The sequence below is a fragment of the Sciurus vulgaris genome (assembly GCF_902686455.1).
Source record: "Sciurus vulgaris genome assembly, chromosome: 14".
Classification (NCBI taxonomy): Eukaryota; Metazoa; Chordata; class Mammalia; order Rodentia; family Sciuridae; genus Sciurus; species Sciurus vulgaris.
Window position 1 is genome coordinate 21,885,342 of NC_136475.1, and position 16,305 is coordinate 21,901,646.

Sequence of the window (16,305 nt, forward strand, 5' to 3'; positions counted from 1 at the left end):
TGCTGGGGAGGGACCTTAAGTCTTACATGTTCCTTTGAAAGAAAAATGAGAGAAGCCATGAAGACCGAATCAGAGGGTACCACTGTACCCAAGTCCACACTGAACAACTGATACCACAAGTTTTTGTATTTTTAGTACCTCTCTTTTGGGGAACAAAGGGTTTCTCACTTATTTCAGTCCTCTGGTCTATTCTTGGCTCTTTCAACAATGCTGCTTCAAATAGAAGGCCTTATTCCAATTCATATTCCAATCTCTTCCCCATTTCTCACCAGGAATTATCTCTAAAGAGTAAGCACTGACAAGTGATGGATAATTTGCATTTTAACCCTATTCAAATTTGGGTAAATGGTTTAATATGCATGCTAATATTCCATCATTATTCCAATTAAGGAAACTATTATGTTAAAGTGTTTAATCAGGAGAATTAGGGAGAACTCCAGACACCTAAAATTAACCTCTAATAGACTTGACATTCATTCCATTTAAGAGCAATTTGCCAAGCTATAAGCAACTCTCACTTAAGACTTCTGCTTAGGCACGTGGGGATTCCTGATAAGACCTAAAAGCAATTCATTTCCTAACTAGATTGCTGTCTAAAAGAATAAACTAAAAGGGCCGTAATTTAAATACAATCAAATCCCCAAGCAGTCACATTCCAGGAGACTTAAACATCATCGTCTTGATCCCCAGTAACAACAATGCTATTCGCATCAGAAACAACACAACCACTTCCTCTTTCTCTGACCTTCTCTGTTTAATTACTTCCTGTGATTTCTTACAGGGCTGAGCTTGCTTTCTTCCCAGGGCGGCAGGCTTTCCCTGGGAGGTGCAGAATGCCAGATGATTGTTAGGCATTACACACAGTTTGGGGACTTTACATATCTAAGTGACAGATTTCTTTTCTTGGGGGTCCTGGCATTCATCAAGAACTTTTTAAATAGGGGCTGGGGATCTGGCTCAGTGGTTAAGTTCCCTGGGTTCAATCAATCCCTAGTAGGGAGGGCGGGGGGGTGGGGGGGAGAAAAAAAGAAAAAGGAAAAAGTCTTCCTGCTCGTTCCCATCAAAACTCAAGCTTCACCTTGAAGCTGCAAGTCCTCCAGGAATGAGGAAGGGCATGCGCTTGATACTGTATCTCTCTGCATAAGCACCACCTTCTTGTCCAGTGAGCTTCAACAAATGAGTTCCTAACCCCAAGTGTGTTTGGTCACCTTCACATTAAGACCTGAACAATGAAGACACAAACCATCGTCACAATCCTAGGTAAGCTCTCAACCAGCAGCACCATCATTACCAGGGAGTTAGACACTCTCAGACCTTACTGAATTAGGATCCTCATTTTACCAGACCCCCGGCCCCATGCAAGTTCAAGTTTAAGAAACCTTTTCAAGATCCTCCGCTTAAACAGCTGGGCCACAATACAGGTCCCAGTTAATCAGTCATGCTGCTCACATGTGCTCTCCATCAGGGGGGAGGGGGCTCGTTCTCTTGCCAAAACCAGTATCTGCTGTTCATATCTCAACGCAGCAAAGGCCATCTTAACGAGCGCTGGCTCCTTACTCCACAGAGCTGAGTGGGAATCTGAGGGAGGAACATCACCTCATGGTTCTGAAGTATTTACAGGATTCTAAGGGCAGTGTTAACTGCATTTCCTTCATAATGATAGAAATCAAACCACACACACACTCTTTTTCACATAGGAAAACTGAGTCCTTCCACAGATAGGGATCTGAAGTCAAGGACCTGGGTTAAAAATAACTGCTCTGATGTTCATAGCTGCTCAATTCACAATAGCCAGATTGTGGAACCAACCTAGATGTCCTTCAATTGATGAATGGATAAAGAAACTGTGGTATATATATATAATGGAATATTACTCAGCCATAAAGAATGATAAAATTATGGCATTTGCAGGCAAATGGATGAAATTGGAGAATATCATGCTAAGTGAGATAAGCCAATCTCAAAAAACCAAAGGTTGAATGATATCGCTAATAAGTGGATGAGGACACATAGTGGGGGGAGGGAGGGGTTAGTGTTAGGGTTAGAGTTAGGGTTAGGAAGGGGGGCAAGAATGGAGGAAGGAAGGACTGTATAGAGGGAAAAGAGGGGTGGGAGGGGTGGGGGAAGGGAAAAAATAACAATGAATCAAACATTACTCTATGTAAATTTATGATTACACAAATGTTATGCCTTTATGCCATGTACAAACAGAAACAACATGTATCCCATTTGTTTAAAAAAAAAAAAAAAAAAGGCAAAAAAAAAAAATAGTAACTGCTCTGTAACCTCAGGCAAGATACTCAACCTTTCGGAATTTCTTCCTCACCTGTAGGATGTGGACACTTGAGTATCAGACATATTCCACCCACAGGTAAACGAGCACATGCCTGTGCACAAGACACACAAACTCTTTACTCTCACACCCTAAGAACAATTGGAAGAACGTGCCCCTAGGGGATCATGGCAAGGGTGTGCAGGTCCTTCAGTGCCTACACGAAGAGCAGCCCCACTCAAGTGTAGGGAGCCCCGTGCTGGTGGCCTTCCTGGGCTGCAATTTCAGGAAGAGGCCAGCAGGAGGGTGGGGAAGAAAGATAACATGCTAGTGATCAATCAGTCACTCATCAAGACAATATTGCCAGCTGGGTGTGGTGGAGCAAGCTGTGGCCCCAGTGACTCTGGAGGCTGAGGCAGGAGGATTGCAAGTTGGAGGCCAAGTTCAGCAACTTGGTGAGACCCTGTCTCCAAAGAAAACATAAAAAGGGCTGGGAATATAGCTCATTAGCCTGGGTTCAACCCCCAGGACTAAACAGATAAATAGATAAATAACACTGCCCTCATACATTTAAGGCAGATGAGTGTCTAATGCCCTAAAACCTAAGCTCCCCAAGGCCAGGGACTTCCTGAGTCACAGCTCTACCACAGCTGGGTGGATCACAGGGTCTGCATTTGTAGTAAGTGGGAGGCACTCACTAAGAAGCTAGTCACTCTTTTTCTGGTTTCGCCCTCACTGTGATTTACTTAGTCCAATCCAATAATTTATACATTGTTTTGCAACTGAGGTCTAAGTACATTCTAAAATTCAAGTTCTTAAGATTCAAAGTCTACCACACTCCAACAAATCAACCCATTATCTAGAATATCCTAATTTTCTTTAGTACTTAAGACATCTAAGAATGGACAGTGAGGGCCTCAAAGTGGGTTGACAAACAGAAGACTCCTATTCTGAAATCCATTCCCAGGCAGATGAATGAAATATGACCATTCAAGGCAGAGGGTGCTGGGGAACCAGGGCACACCATCCTGGTGGGGCAGATTTGCTTTGGAATTTTGAGCCTGAGAAAAAACAGATTTGTCTTAATCTTAAGTAACGGAGAGAGATTTAATAATTATATTAAGACTATTTACGTTTACACAGCTTTAAAAGGTCTGCAACACGAATAAAGTTACTTGCATGTTGATTAAACTAAACAGGCCCAGCACTACGTCGGTATTCCCACACCCTCATTTACTTTATTCCTTGGCTTAAAATATAAAATGAAACACCAACATAGCATGCAAGTAGACAAAACATGTCATAAGCCAGCTTGCTCCTGAGGGAACCTTCAGCCCCACCAAGCCTACTGACTTTTGTTTTAGAAACTTTTTACCCCCACCCCCCAGTACTGGCAGAATGAACCCAAGGGTGCTCTACCACTGAACTACATCACCAGCCCAGCCCTTTAAAAATTATTATTATTATTATTATTATAAGACTGGTTCTCACTAAGCTACGCAGGCTGTCCTCAAACTTGTGATCTCCTACCTCAGTCTCCTGAGTAGCTGGAATTACAGGTGTGCACCACCATACCTGGTTTGTTTTAGAAACAATTTGAAAGCTACTGGTAATCACATTTCTAGGCCATAGATGAATGGGGCATAGATGGCAAGGGAGCCAAGGATGATATTACAGTGAGGACAGTAACAACAGATAGCAATAAGAGTCAGAATCTTAAAAAAAAGAAAAAAAAAAAAAACACAAAAAAAAAAAAAAAAACCCAAAAAACCACCAACTAGGATCATAGGGCAAAGGGGTCAGTAGTCAGCAGGGCAATATTTATTTATTTATTTACTTTTTGGTACTGGGAATTAAACTCAGGGGCACTTAACCACTGAGCCACATCTCCAGCCCTTTTTTGTATTTTATTTAGAAACAGGGTCTCACTGAGTTGCATAGCGCCTCAGTAAGTTGCTGAGGCTGGTTTTGAACTTGAGATTCTCCTGTCTCAGCCTCCTGAGTTGCTGGGATTACAGTCGTGCAGCACGGTACCCGGTAACTGGGCATCATTGACTTCAAAAATGAAGGTGCTAGGCTGGGCACCACGGCACATGCCTGTAATCCCAGTGGTGTGTCAGGAGACTGGAGGCAGGAGGATTGCAAGTTCAAAGCCAGCCTCAGCAACTTAGTGAGGCCCTAAGCAACTCAGTGAGATCCTGTCTCTAAATTAAATACAAAAAGGGCTGTGGATGTGGCTCAGTGGTTCAGTGCCCCCGGGCTCAATCTCCAGTACCCACCCCCACAAGAAAGGGCGCTAATCTAGAGGGATCTACCAGACAGTACTGAAAAGCAAACAGAACAGCAAAACAACAGCAGAACATGACCTCTAGGCTCTGACTGTCCTCCCACAAACTTCCCAAGGAGCCTTGAGCAAGTCACACTTCCACTCTTAGGTATAAAGTGGGAATCTTGTTTTCTGCCTCAAAAGGTCAAGGGAGGCTAACATGGTTCCTGGATATTCTCTGCCTTGTAAATTCTGACAAGAAATAGTACCTGTGGGACTAGGGTTGTAGCTCAGTGGTAGAACACTCACTTAGCACACATGAGACACTTGGTTCGGTCCTCAGCACCACGTAAAAATAAAATAAAGGTATTGTGTCCACCTACAACTAAAAAATATATATTTCTTAAAAAAGAAATAGTACTTTGTTATACCATGCGAGACATACCAGAGGTGGGGGCCACTGAAGTCCCAATTTAGCATGCATGCGTTAAAATGCTTTAACCAGTTTGCTTCATTTCCACTTTTCAACAGCCTATGACCAAATCAGCAGACTGAACCTCGTTTTCCTAACTCAGGATTCTCAGAACACTTGGTCAACAAGGGAGCAAAGGCAAAGTATGACCACAAAGCCCATTTCTACTACTGTCATGGCAACATTCCCTTTGGTGGTTTGAAAAAGCAACCTCGAAATCTTTGGGGGACCATGCACAGTGGCACACACCTGTAATCCCAGAGACTCAGGAGGTTGTTGATCAGAAGGACTGGGGGATGGTAAGTTCAAGGCCACCCAGGGCAACTTAGCAAGACCCTGTGTCAAAATAAAAAAAAATAAAAAGGGCTGGGGGTATAACTCAATGGGAGAGCACCCCTGGATTCAATCCTCCCTCAGTACTGTGGGGGGAAAAATGTTTGCAGAAAGCCTACTATGTGCTCAGCACTCTGCCAGGCCATTGGTATAAGGGTTAGTTCTTCCCACACCTAGAAGGGCAGAAAGCTAGCTTCCCTGTGCATTCTCAGGGTAGGATGTAAATGCAAAACATTCAGTGCTTATCTGAAAAATCAGCACTGGAGGCCAGAGCCACAGCAATGCAGTGGGAAAAAGAAATAAGAGGAAGAAATAACGAAAAGACAAAGATGTTATTACAAGATGAACAAAGGAAAGAATCTGAAAACTTCACCTGATATTTTAAGTTTTGGGCATTTATGAATGGACCACATACCCAAGAACAAAAACCACTATGTCTAAACTGGGCACAGTGGCACACACCTGTAATCCCAGCTACTACCGAGTCTGAGGCAGGAGGGTCTCAAGTTCAAGGTCAATCTGGGCAGCTTAGTGACGCCTTTGTCTTAAAATAAAAAAATAAAAGGGGTTGGGGATATAGCTCAGTGGTAAAGTGTCCCTGTACCAAGTCCTCAATACCAAAGTGAAAGAAAAAAAAAGGAAAAGAAAAGAAAAGATCCAGTTTTGAAAAACATCATTATTTCAGTACATGGAAGGGCCGCAGTGGTACATTTGCAAAGTTGTTCTGAGTTCTTCAATCACAAGTGCTAAATGCTAGAGGAAGTAAAAATCTATTTCTTTACCTCTATCCTCTAAGTGCAAGTAAACAGAGAAATTTTGTTTTTAAATAGTCCCCTACCTTGAGAGTACCATGAAAAACATAAGTGTAATTTGACAGCATGTGTGCAGTGAGCCACATGTAAACATACTTTTAATAAAGGGTGACCCAAGAAAGGGAAATCAGTAGTAATGAAACAGCTGATACTTGATTTAATGAAGTCCTATGCCAGTCAATACCATGTATTTTACCAGTCCTGGCCTGATGTCCTTTCTCTGACATGGGACACAGGTCAGGCCGTGCATCCTTCCCACCTACCCAGAGCAAGCATACAGAAAGCCGGTTTGCTCCATCAATGCAAAATATTGCTTCTATTCAGAAAATGTCTGAAAACTATCCATGTTCTAACCTTAAAAATCGATCAAAGAAAAAGAGATACACTTCTAAGAGTAAAGTATCAGGTTTATCAACATGACTGTGTCTTTAAAAAAGTCAGCCCAATTTACTTAAGAGAAAATGAGCCAAAACCAACAACCAAACACACCAAAACTTCCTGCTCTGCCTCTATTATCATCTTGTTCAATTTCTGAGGATTCTGCTGCTAGATTGTGTATTTGTGTTCAGTCTGAAATACAGGAACTATGCCAATACCGGAGTTCATCAGCACAGCTGTCTCCAACTTCAAGTGTTAAGACTCCACCAGAACCCTGCAGCTACTACAAATTGTTAATATTGTGATTTCTGCAGATTCCCCTGCAGAGGCAGAAACACAGGCCCTGTCTTACTGTGCTCAAGATCTTCTATTTCTCAGTTTCCACAACAATGACTAGAATCAAAACAGTCTGAGTCGCCAAAGGCAGATCACCACCACCAGATAGTTCTGCACCCAATTCACAAAACACATCCAGGGCTTCTAAGAAGGAGGCTTACATATACCCTAAGTTAACCAAATTCCACAATTATAATCACGGCATTAGCTTGCAGGAATGAAAGAGCATTTAAAAATAATTAAAATCCATTATTTTCTTCAATAGATACTTACTAAGCAACCATGACATACTCAACGGTATTGGGCCAACAACTAGAAAACTAAGCAGTTGATCAGTAACCCCGAATCCACAAATCCCATATTTTGATGCAGAATCTAGCTGGGCATAAGCCCAACTGTAAATGGTGATAACTGCCACACAGTTCAGGGGGCAAAAATAGTAGACTCATCAATTTTTATTTGGAGAGTGGATATGAGATGGGAAAAGCAAGGAGGAATTCCCAAAAGGAATGGCTCACAGCTGGCTGGGTGAAGGAGTGGAACGTACCTGTAGGAAAAAAAAGAAGGAAGAAAAGAATTCCACAAAAAGAGTCACGTGGGGTGGTGCACATTTGTAATCCTAGCAACTCAGGAGGCTGAAGCAGGAGGGTGTAAGTTCAAAGCCAGCCTCAGTGACTTAGCGAGGACCCTCTCAAAATAAAAAATAACAAAGGGCTGTGGATGTGGCTCAGTGGTTAAGCCCTTTGGGTTCAATTCCTGATACCAAAAAAAAAAAAAAAAAAAAAAAAAGAAAGAAAGAATGAAAAGAAAACACCCAAAAAAGAGCAAAGAACTGCTAAGGAAAATGTTTTTGGTATTTTCATTGCTTCATTTTAATTATATTTTATTGGTTAAAGGAACTGAAAGCTAAAGGGCATCTACTATAGTCAGAAAGGAGGTAGCATTTGCTAATATCCCTATGGAAACAAATCCATACAGCCACCAACAGATGGAGGTTAGTCTGGGCCCACTACCTAACTAGCTGGGCAGCCTGGCAGCTGACAAAAATTTATACAATGACAGGTCCTGGCTAACTAAGGTCTTCCTAAGATTTTTGATTTTGTCTTGCTTTTAGGATTTTCTGATGAATGAACCAAGGTTCCAATTCTGAAGTCAAAAGTGCTCTACCACTGAGCTACAACCCCAGTCTAACTCCATATTCTTAACATTAGAGGATTCTACTTATGCTGGGCGCCCAAACACAGGGGAGGCTGAGGCAGGAGAATGTCAAGTTCAAGGCCAGCCTCAACAACTTAGAGAGGCCCTAAGCAATTGAGTGAGACCCTGTCTCAAAAGCATAAGAAGGAATGGGGATGCAACACAGTGGTAAGGTACCTGTGGGTTTGATCCCACGCATCAAAACAAACAAACAAACAAACACCAATTACACAGAGTAGAAACATACCCCTGAATGCAAAGAAAATGGATCAATACTTATATGGGCTTAATTTTCACAATTGTTATTTCAATTAACACAGATCTAATATCCAATTCTGAATTCACACATAGATATATACATATCCCCTATCATCTTGAGGTGAATCACAGAATTCTCAACGCCCAATTTACTTAAATTCATCTTAATTCGGTATGCCCCTCGTGCCTCGCAGCATTTTCAAGAAAGATTTGAAGTTAGAAAAATCATGGCAATGACAAGATTGTCACCAAATCAGAATTATGGACCAACGGCATGACTGGTGGAAATGAGATGAAAACTCAGGTCAGAATGACTAAGGCTGGGGGCGGGGAATGTAGTTTAGTGCTAGAACACTTGCCTAGTTAGTATGTGTGAGGCCCTGGGTTTATGAAGGCTGGACACCCCAATTCATGGTGGTCAGTTAGGAACACAGTCCTTCCTGAAGCAGGCTACTGGGGTACTCAACTGCCAGTTCTTTCAATTACTAATGACATGACCTTGGGCAAACTACTTATCCTCTCTTCACTTCAATTTCGTTATCTATAAATGGGGACAATAATATTATGTATTTCACAGGACTGCTGAGAAAACTAAATGAATAAAGTGCTATAAAAAAGATTTGCAGCTGGGCATGGTAGCACATAATCCCAGCAACTCAGGAGGCTGAGAAAGGAGGACTGCAAGTTAGAGGCCAGCCTCAGCAATTTAGCAAGACCCTCCACAATTAAAAGAGATCCTGTCTCAAAAATAAAAAGTAAAATAAAATAAAATATTTGCTGTCTTGGGCAAGGAACTTTATTTAAGCTTCCTCATCAGTTAAATGGGTTAACAACTAATTCACCAGGCTACCTGAATGTAACAAGCTAAGCCTGTAAGACACCTATCTCACAGCCCTACAGAACACCATACAGGACACCCTATTTTATGTTTGGTACTGTAAGCTTCACATAAGCTATCCCATTTAATCCTCATAGCACCTCCCTATAAATAATACCCAGAAAAAGGTAGTATTTATTACTGTTCTGTTCACTTACATAAAACCAAGGTGAGATGTGTAAATAGCTTGTCTTAGATCACGAAGTGAGGAAATGGCAAAGCAGTGAGCCTTAAGTGTATGTTACAACTGCATTTAACTCAGGGTTGATTGGTCTCTGGCTGAATAACTAGTTATAAAAGATATTTTTATATATTTCAGGCTGGGTGTGAAACACATCAGGGAATAATTCTTAAATTCTGAATTCCTAAATTTTGTAAAGTATGATAATGGTACTGCGATTTCACAGGAAAGTATTCTTATCTATTGAGAAGTAAGCTCAAGTATTTAGTTCTAAGAGTCTTAACGCCTGCAACATCTTTGACACAGGTTTAGCAAAAAATATTTAAGCCTTTTTTTCCTCTTTAATGGAGAACCTTCGGCAATAGGAAAAATACGACTGAGGGCAAAGCTACAAATTCATTCATTTCGTTACAGAGAAGAGTTCATAAGAACAAAAAAACTAGATAGCAGACCCATGTCTCCAGAATTAGATCTTATTTCAGGAGGCCTGCTTTATCTTTTTGTCTACAAATTTTCAAGTCATTTGTAGCCATGATCAAATGCCTTAAAGATACAGACCAAAAAAAAAAAAAAAAAAAAAAAGATACAGCCCGCAGTGGTGGGCCACACCTGTAATTCCAGCTGCTGAAGTAGCAGGACGACCACAAATTCAAGTCCAGCCTGGGCAAACTGGAAAAAACTTGTCTCAATTTTAAAAATTAAATAAATGCGAAGGGTTAGAGATGTAGCTCAGTAATAGAGCACTTGCCTAGCATACATGAAGCTCAGGGTTCATCAACAAAAAAACACAAACAAAAACAAAACAAAAAAAAAGCACACACAAAACAAGCAACAAAAAAAACCCCAGACAGAATTGCATGATTTTTAATTTTGTCCCCCACTACTATGTACAAATGATCACTTTTCAAAAGTTTGATGTGCTTTATTTATTTTTTATTTAATTTATTTTTTTAGCAAGGTGCTAGGAATCGAACCCAAAGCCTGCAGCCAAAGCAAGAGCTCTACCACGGAGGTACCTCCCCATTCCCACTTTTAAAATTATTTTTTAAAAATCTGAAAATGTAAATCTTAAGATGTCAGTGGGGCTGGAAATGCAGCTCAGTGGTAGAGCCCTCCCTTGACTAGCATGCTGCAGGTTCTGGGTTTAATCCCCAGCACCGCAAAATAACAAAAAGATGCGTTCTGTCTGGAGAGAGATCAAAGGAGAATGAACCATCAGTGTATTTTCTACATGGAACCATCTTCCACAATCTTTTGGGATCATCTTCAACAAGAACAGACACGCTTTCCTCAATGACCATATCTGTAAAGAGGAGTTTTAAACTGATGTGAAGAACACTGGACTGGGACGGGTGGACTATGCCCGTAACCCCAGTTACTGAAATGCTCCAAGTAGGACTGAAAAACAAAAGTAAAAAGTGCTGGGGATGTAGCTCTGGGCTAAAAGTGCCCCCAGGTTCAATCCTTGGTAACACACATACAAAACAAAACAAAAAGACAAGATGATAAGAGATTTTTTATTTTCTGCATTGATGCTAGATATATGTAAACATCCGGACCATTTCCTTTATTAAAAAATTTCTTTTACCTAAGGTACAAGTACATGGATCTCCCCAAGTCTCCAGTTTGTCACTAATTCTCCTTTTAAGTAACATACCCGGCCTCCTTCCAAAAAGTATGGAAAGCTCAACAAAAAAAATTAGAAAACAGAAGATCAAAATTCACATAGAGGAAGAGTAAATAAATCTAGCAAAAATCTAGGCTAATGTAGTTACCATAATCAAGCAATAATTTAAGCTCTGAACTTCCAGGCAGGGTGACAAAAAAAAAAAAAAAAAAAAAAGGCAACAACAAAAAAGCAATTATGGCAAGCTTTGTAACTCAGAAAGAGAAATCTTCTTCCTGGCAGTAGGGTTTAAAAGGAATTTTTCAGATGGGTCATTACATAAGAACTCTGAACAACATAATGGACGATGACTACAATGGCAGTTTACTGCCCATGAGGTTGCTTTCTTCCCAGGCATTTAATATCTCATGCCAAGGGCACCACATTAAATACAAACCCCAGAAGGCCATTTTGCAGTGGTGAAGGCGCCAAGGTCTTCTGATTCTAACTGAAACCAGAACCTGTCCTCAAATATCCACATCTCAACTGGGTTTCTGACAGCAGTGGAGCAGTGGATTCTGAACTTGCTCTGAAAATCTGGAACTGGAGATATTTACTTATTGCTGGTGATCCCACCTTTTGCTTTGGATAGCTGATGGGGAAGGATGCAAGGCTGACATGCTGTTGTGAAGGGATGAAGTCAAGGAACTTAATGTAGAATGGTCAAACCTCTCCAAGAACCCTCAAGGCCAGAGCATGTTGCCGGTCCCTCACTACTCCTACTGCTACTTGAGGCACACGTGAGGACCCAAAGAAGGACTGTGTACTGGCCAAGTTCAAACACCGAAAAGACTAGGCAGCATATTCCTTCTCCTCTATATTTCAGCACTAAAAGCACAACTTTTTTTCACTTTACCATTTAAAGATAGGTATGTGAAGGCAAAGTAAAAATGTCTAAAATAGAAATACCAACAGATGCGGTGAAGCCTCCCTGACTTGCACACCAGGCAGGATCCTCCCCAGTGACTGGTGTCCGGCATATCAAGGGTTACTACAGTTTAAGATCCCTGGGGATCCACAGGAAGGAAATTCCCATTCCCCAACCCAGCCAGGCAAGACACCAAAGGATAAAGAAGCACTTAAAAAGAAGTGAGATTTCTTAGAGCACAGCATCCCGTCACCTGCTGCAAGACCTTCAAGTCTCCCAGTCGCCCGGCCCTGAGTCACTTCCCCTCCCTGCACGCCTGAGTCTCAGTGCTCTCAGAGGAGGGGGTGGCGGTGTGAGGCGGGGAGACTCAGGGCCTCTCGAGCTCCCAGCCCGCAGTCCCTACTCCCAGGCGCTGACCGGTGCAGAGTCTCCCTCTGGGACGCGCCCCCGCGGCTGCAGACCGGCTCTTAGCGCCCAAGCCGGCGCCAAGGCTACCTTAGCTAATGGCAGCACTGAATGAAAGAAGCCGAGGTTGGCTCCGGATTTATGAATGTGCAAGGGAGGAGGGATATCATGTGACAATAAAGGAGAGCGTCTTATTCACAAAAAAAGAAAAAAAGAAGAAAAAGTGGCTGGTGGCGGGCACAGCCACTGAGCAACGACAGCGGCTGCCGTGGGGTGACCGCTGGGACCCCAGGCTCCAGACTCGAGGCGCGGGGCCCAGCCGCCCCGCCCCCGGCGCACTCCAGAGGGGAAACGCCTCCGGCCCGGGAGAGGAAAGCCGAGCCCGACCCCGCCACTGCGAGGCGGGAGGGAGCTGCACCTTGGCCGGGGATGGAGACGGGCACCGGTCCCACGCAGGGAGGCTCGCGAGCCCCTCCGGCGCAGTGCCCGGAGCATTGTTCCCCTCCAGCCCGCGGGCCGGGCACACGCGCGTGCACGCGAGCGACAGCGCACACACACACGCACACTCTCTTTCTCTCTCCCCACCATCCCGGCAGCGCACTGCCCCGCACGCTCCCGCCCGCCCCCGCTGCACACGCTCCGGATCCGCCCCTCCAGCTACCCCGACCCTGCGGGGCGCGCGTGCCGGCCCACAAGCGCGTGTACACACACACACACACACGCAAACGCACATACACACACACACACACACACACACACACACACACACACACGCAAGCGTGAGCGGCGGGACCCTTCGGGCGGCTCCAGTGTGCCAGCTCGTGCAGGGACCGCGGCGCACCAGACCTCCGCGCTGCCCGCGCCCGTCCTCCCCTGACTGCACCGTGTTTTTTATGAATGAAAATGTGGTATGCAAATGAGAGCGATTCAAGAAAACGAAATGGCGGAGCCTGGGCCCCAGTGGGCTAGCGAGGGGACCGCGGGGCCGCCGGCAGCGCACGAGTCACAAAACCACCACGTAATAGCCCCTCGACCCCGGGAAGCCTGAGTGGGGGTGTCCGATCTGAAGCTTCGGCCGCCAAGGAAGGGGGGAGGTCCCTGGAGAGGGAGCGGGGACCGCCCCGAGGTCACCCGCGCGCCCTTGGACCCCGCAGCGGCCACCAGCCCGCCGACCCTAAGCGTGCCCCTGCCTGCCCGCGACAGTTTCTGCCCCCTTCTCGATTCAGCAAGGAGGGAAATCTCGCGCCCCAATCCTGACAGGTCAGCGAGTTGCTGCATCCCACGCCAAGTTCACCCAACGAGTCCCCGCCGGCGTCCTCGGCCCCGGCCCCCGTGCTGTCCCGTGGGGCACCCTCGTCCCACCCCACGACCGAACTTACTCGTCCGGGTGTGTTTCTTCGGTCATTTTCTTGTTCACCTAGACGCCTGTCCCGCGGCGGGCAGCTCCGCTCCCTTCATCTTCCTGTCCGCTCACCCCCCTCTTCACATCTCCGGAGATCGCCTGATTTGGTTGGGGGGAGGGGGCTAGAGATGAAGGGGGCGCCGGAGGCAGAAGGGGAAGCTGGGCGACCCGAGCGCGGGGTGAGGCTTGGGGAAGGGGTGCACCGGCCAGCGGCCGGGGGAGCGAGCGGCGCCGCGCGCCAGGCGGGTGGAGGTCGGGGGCTCGGAGCGGGCGCAGGGCGAGCTTTGGGCAGGGGACCGCGGTGGGGGAGAGCAGAAGAAAAACAAGCGCGCCCGGAGCAGCGGGACTGCTCGGAGGAGGAAAGGTCCGGCGGCGGGCGGGGGCTGGGCCCGGGGTCGCCCCGGGGGCCGGGCCAATCACGGTTCCGGGGAGCGGTCGGCGGCCGGGGGAGGTGCGCCTGGGAGGCGGTGCAGGGCGCCCCGTCCGAGCCCCATCTCTCGACTCCACCGATTTACTCCATATTGGATTCTCACCGCCGCCAACAGGAGGAGGAAGTAGGGCGGAAGCGATGACGTCTTCCCAGCGGCCAGAGGTGGTGGAGTGCAAAAAGCTTCCTACTTGCGACCGAAAAAAAAAAAAAAAAGGAGAAAAAAAAAAAAAAAAAACTTTGTCCCGCCTACTGAGCATGCCCAGCTTCCTTTCCCCCTCCCTCCTGGCTTCCAGTCCCCAAGGAGCCGCGGAGCGGAGTTGTTTGCGCCGTGTCTGCCTGGCTCCGAATCCTCCTCGACTATGGCTCCGGGTTTTAGGAAGCCCAAGAGGACGAAGGAGGCGGGAGCAGGGGACTCGAACACATCTGGCTCCCGTTTTGTCCCCTCCCTCTATCCAAACCCTAGGGTTGAAAATCGAGGGAGGGAGGGGGGCGAAGATGGGAAAGCTCGAGGGAGGGACTGGAGTTAAACAGCAGGAGGGGTGGTCGTGCTCAGAGGAACCACCACCCGCACGGCGAGGGCGGAGGCGGCGCAGGTGGCAGCGGCTGGCTCCTCCACCCCAAGCCAGCCAGAAAGAGGGAGTTCAGACTTTGCCAAGGTTCTGAATGGCAGACGCTTTTCGGTTTCACGGGAGTCTTGTAATTTTTTTCGTCTTGATGAGCAGGCATTTTAAAGGAGTCGTTATTTGTGCATAGAAAAATAAAAGGCCCCCGAACAACCCAGAAACGTTTGCATTTTTGTAGAAATGATAGAGTTAAAAGATAATCCCAAATATATTTCTGAAACTATCTAGTGAATTTCTCTGCTGGTGAAGGATGGATTTTGTTAGGCCCTTGAAGACCATAATTACGGGCCAGAGGTTACCGGTCGTATGGACTTCGGCTTAGGGAGGTGAGGAGCTCATCAACTCCCCACCCCATCCCACCACACCCCCGGTTTTATTTTTCCTGCCTTGGCTTGGGACCTGCTGGAGGTTTTCTGGGTGGGCCCAGAGTCTACAAAGCATCATCTCAGGGCAATGGGCAGGACTGGCTTCCTGGGTGTGCAGCTGGTGTAGTTGCACAGAGGGTCCGTCCTTGGTTTCATACTCTGTTGTTGCAATCCTGAAATCCTTTATAAACCAGGGCGCAGCGGCCCACGCTGGTGATCCCAACTACTGTGGAGGCTGAGTCTACGTAGAAGGCAGAAAAGTTCAAGGCCAGCCTTAGCAACTAGGGGAGACTCTGCTTCAAGATGAAACTAAGTAAGACTGGAGATGTAGCTCAGTGGTAGCTTGCATGAGGTCCTGGATTCCATCCCCAGCTCCCTCCCCCACTATATATATAAATACATATTTATATGTATATATAAATTATATATATAGTACTGGGGAGCACACCCAGGGGTGCTCTAGCCCTGAATTACAGCCCCAGCCCTTTTTATTTATTTATTTTTTGTATTGAGACAGGGCCTCACCGAGTTCCTGAGGCTGGCCTCAGACTTGCCATCCTCCCACCTCAGCTTCCTGGGTTCCTGGGATTACCATTGTGTACCACTGGACTGGACTCCTTTATAATTTTTTAATAAGGGGACTCTGCATTTTTCACTTTGCACTGGGTCCCACAAATTACATAGTTATGGAGTATTTCACTCTGGGATCCTGCCAGGGAGCAAGAGACTTAGTCTCTGTCCCTTGCTGCTCCACAAGCACAGTAGAATTTTTCTGTACTTGTGAATGTGCCATGAGACAATCCACAGAGATTTTAGTAAAACAGGAACTATTAAATTAGAAGATAAGCATGTGCCTCAGGTATGATATACCTAAAAGGTATATGCAAATGGAGAGCCCTATGTGCTCCAAAGATGGTAAGTTTCACCTTGAGTCAAGAGAAACTGACAGCTTATACTCAGCTTCCTGTTTATCACATCCATGATCTTTGTGGACATAGACTGAGGTTCAATCCCTTTGATACTGAGTTCTGGTGATGTATAGTGGTGAGAAGGGCCCTAGACTGGGTGGAACACCTGGGTTCTGGTTTTCTCCTGGCCCACCTGAGACCCTGAGTGAGGCTTTTATCAATTCTTCAGTTTCACAAGGATAACAAAGCCAATGGA

The 16,305-nt window shown here is 45.7% G+C and overlaps 1 protein-coding gene across 1 annotated transcript in view; it reads right to left on the reverse strand.

Annotated features, from left to right (window-relative positions):
• Positions 1–16,305, reverse strand: part of SPRED2 (sprouty related EVH1 domain containing 2) — a 124,325-nt gene that overhangs the window by 105,948 nt on the left and 2,072 nt on the right. Inside the window, exon 2 of the mRNA XM_079109826.1 lies at positions 13,701–14,337. Within this exon, the coding sequence (XP_078965952.1) occupies positions 13,701–13,726 (26 nt within the window). The 5' untranslated portion in view covers positions 13,727–14,337. The remainder of the gene's footprint in view (positions 1–13,700; positions 14,338–16,305) is intronic.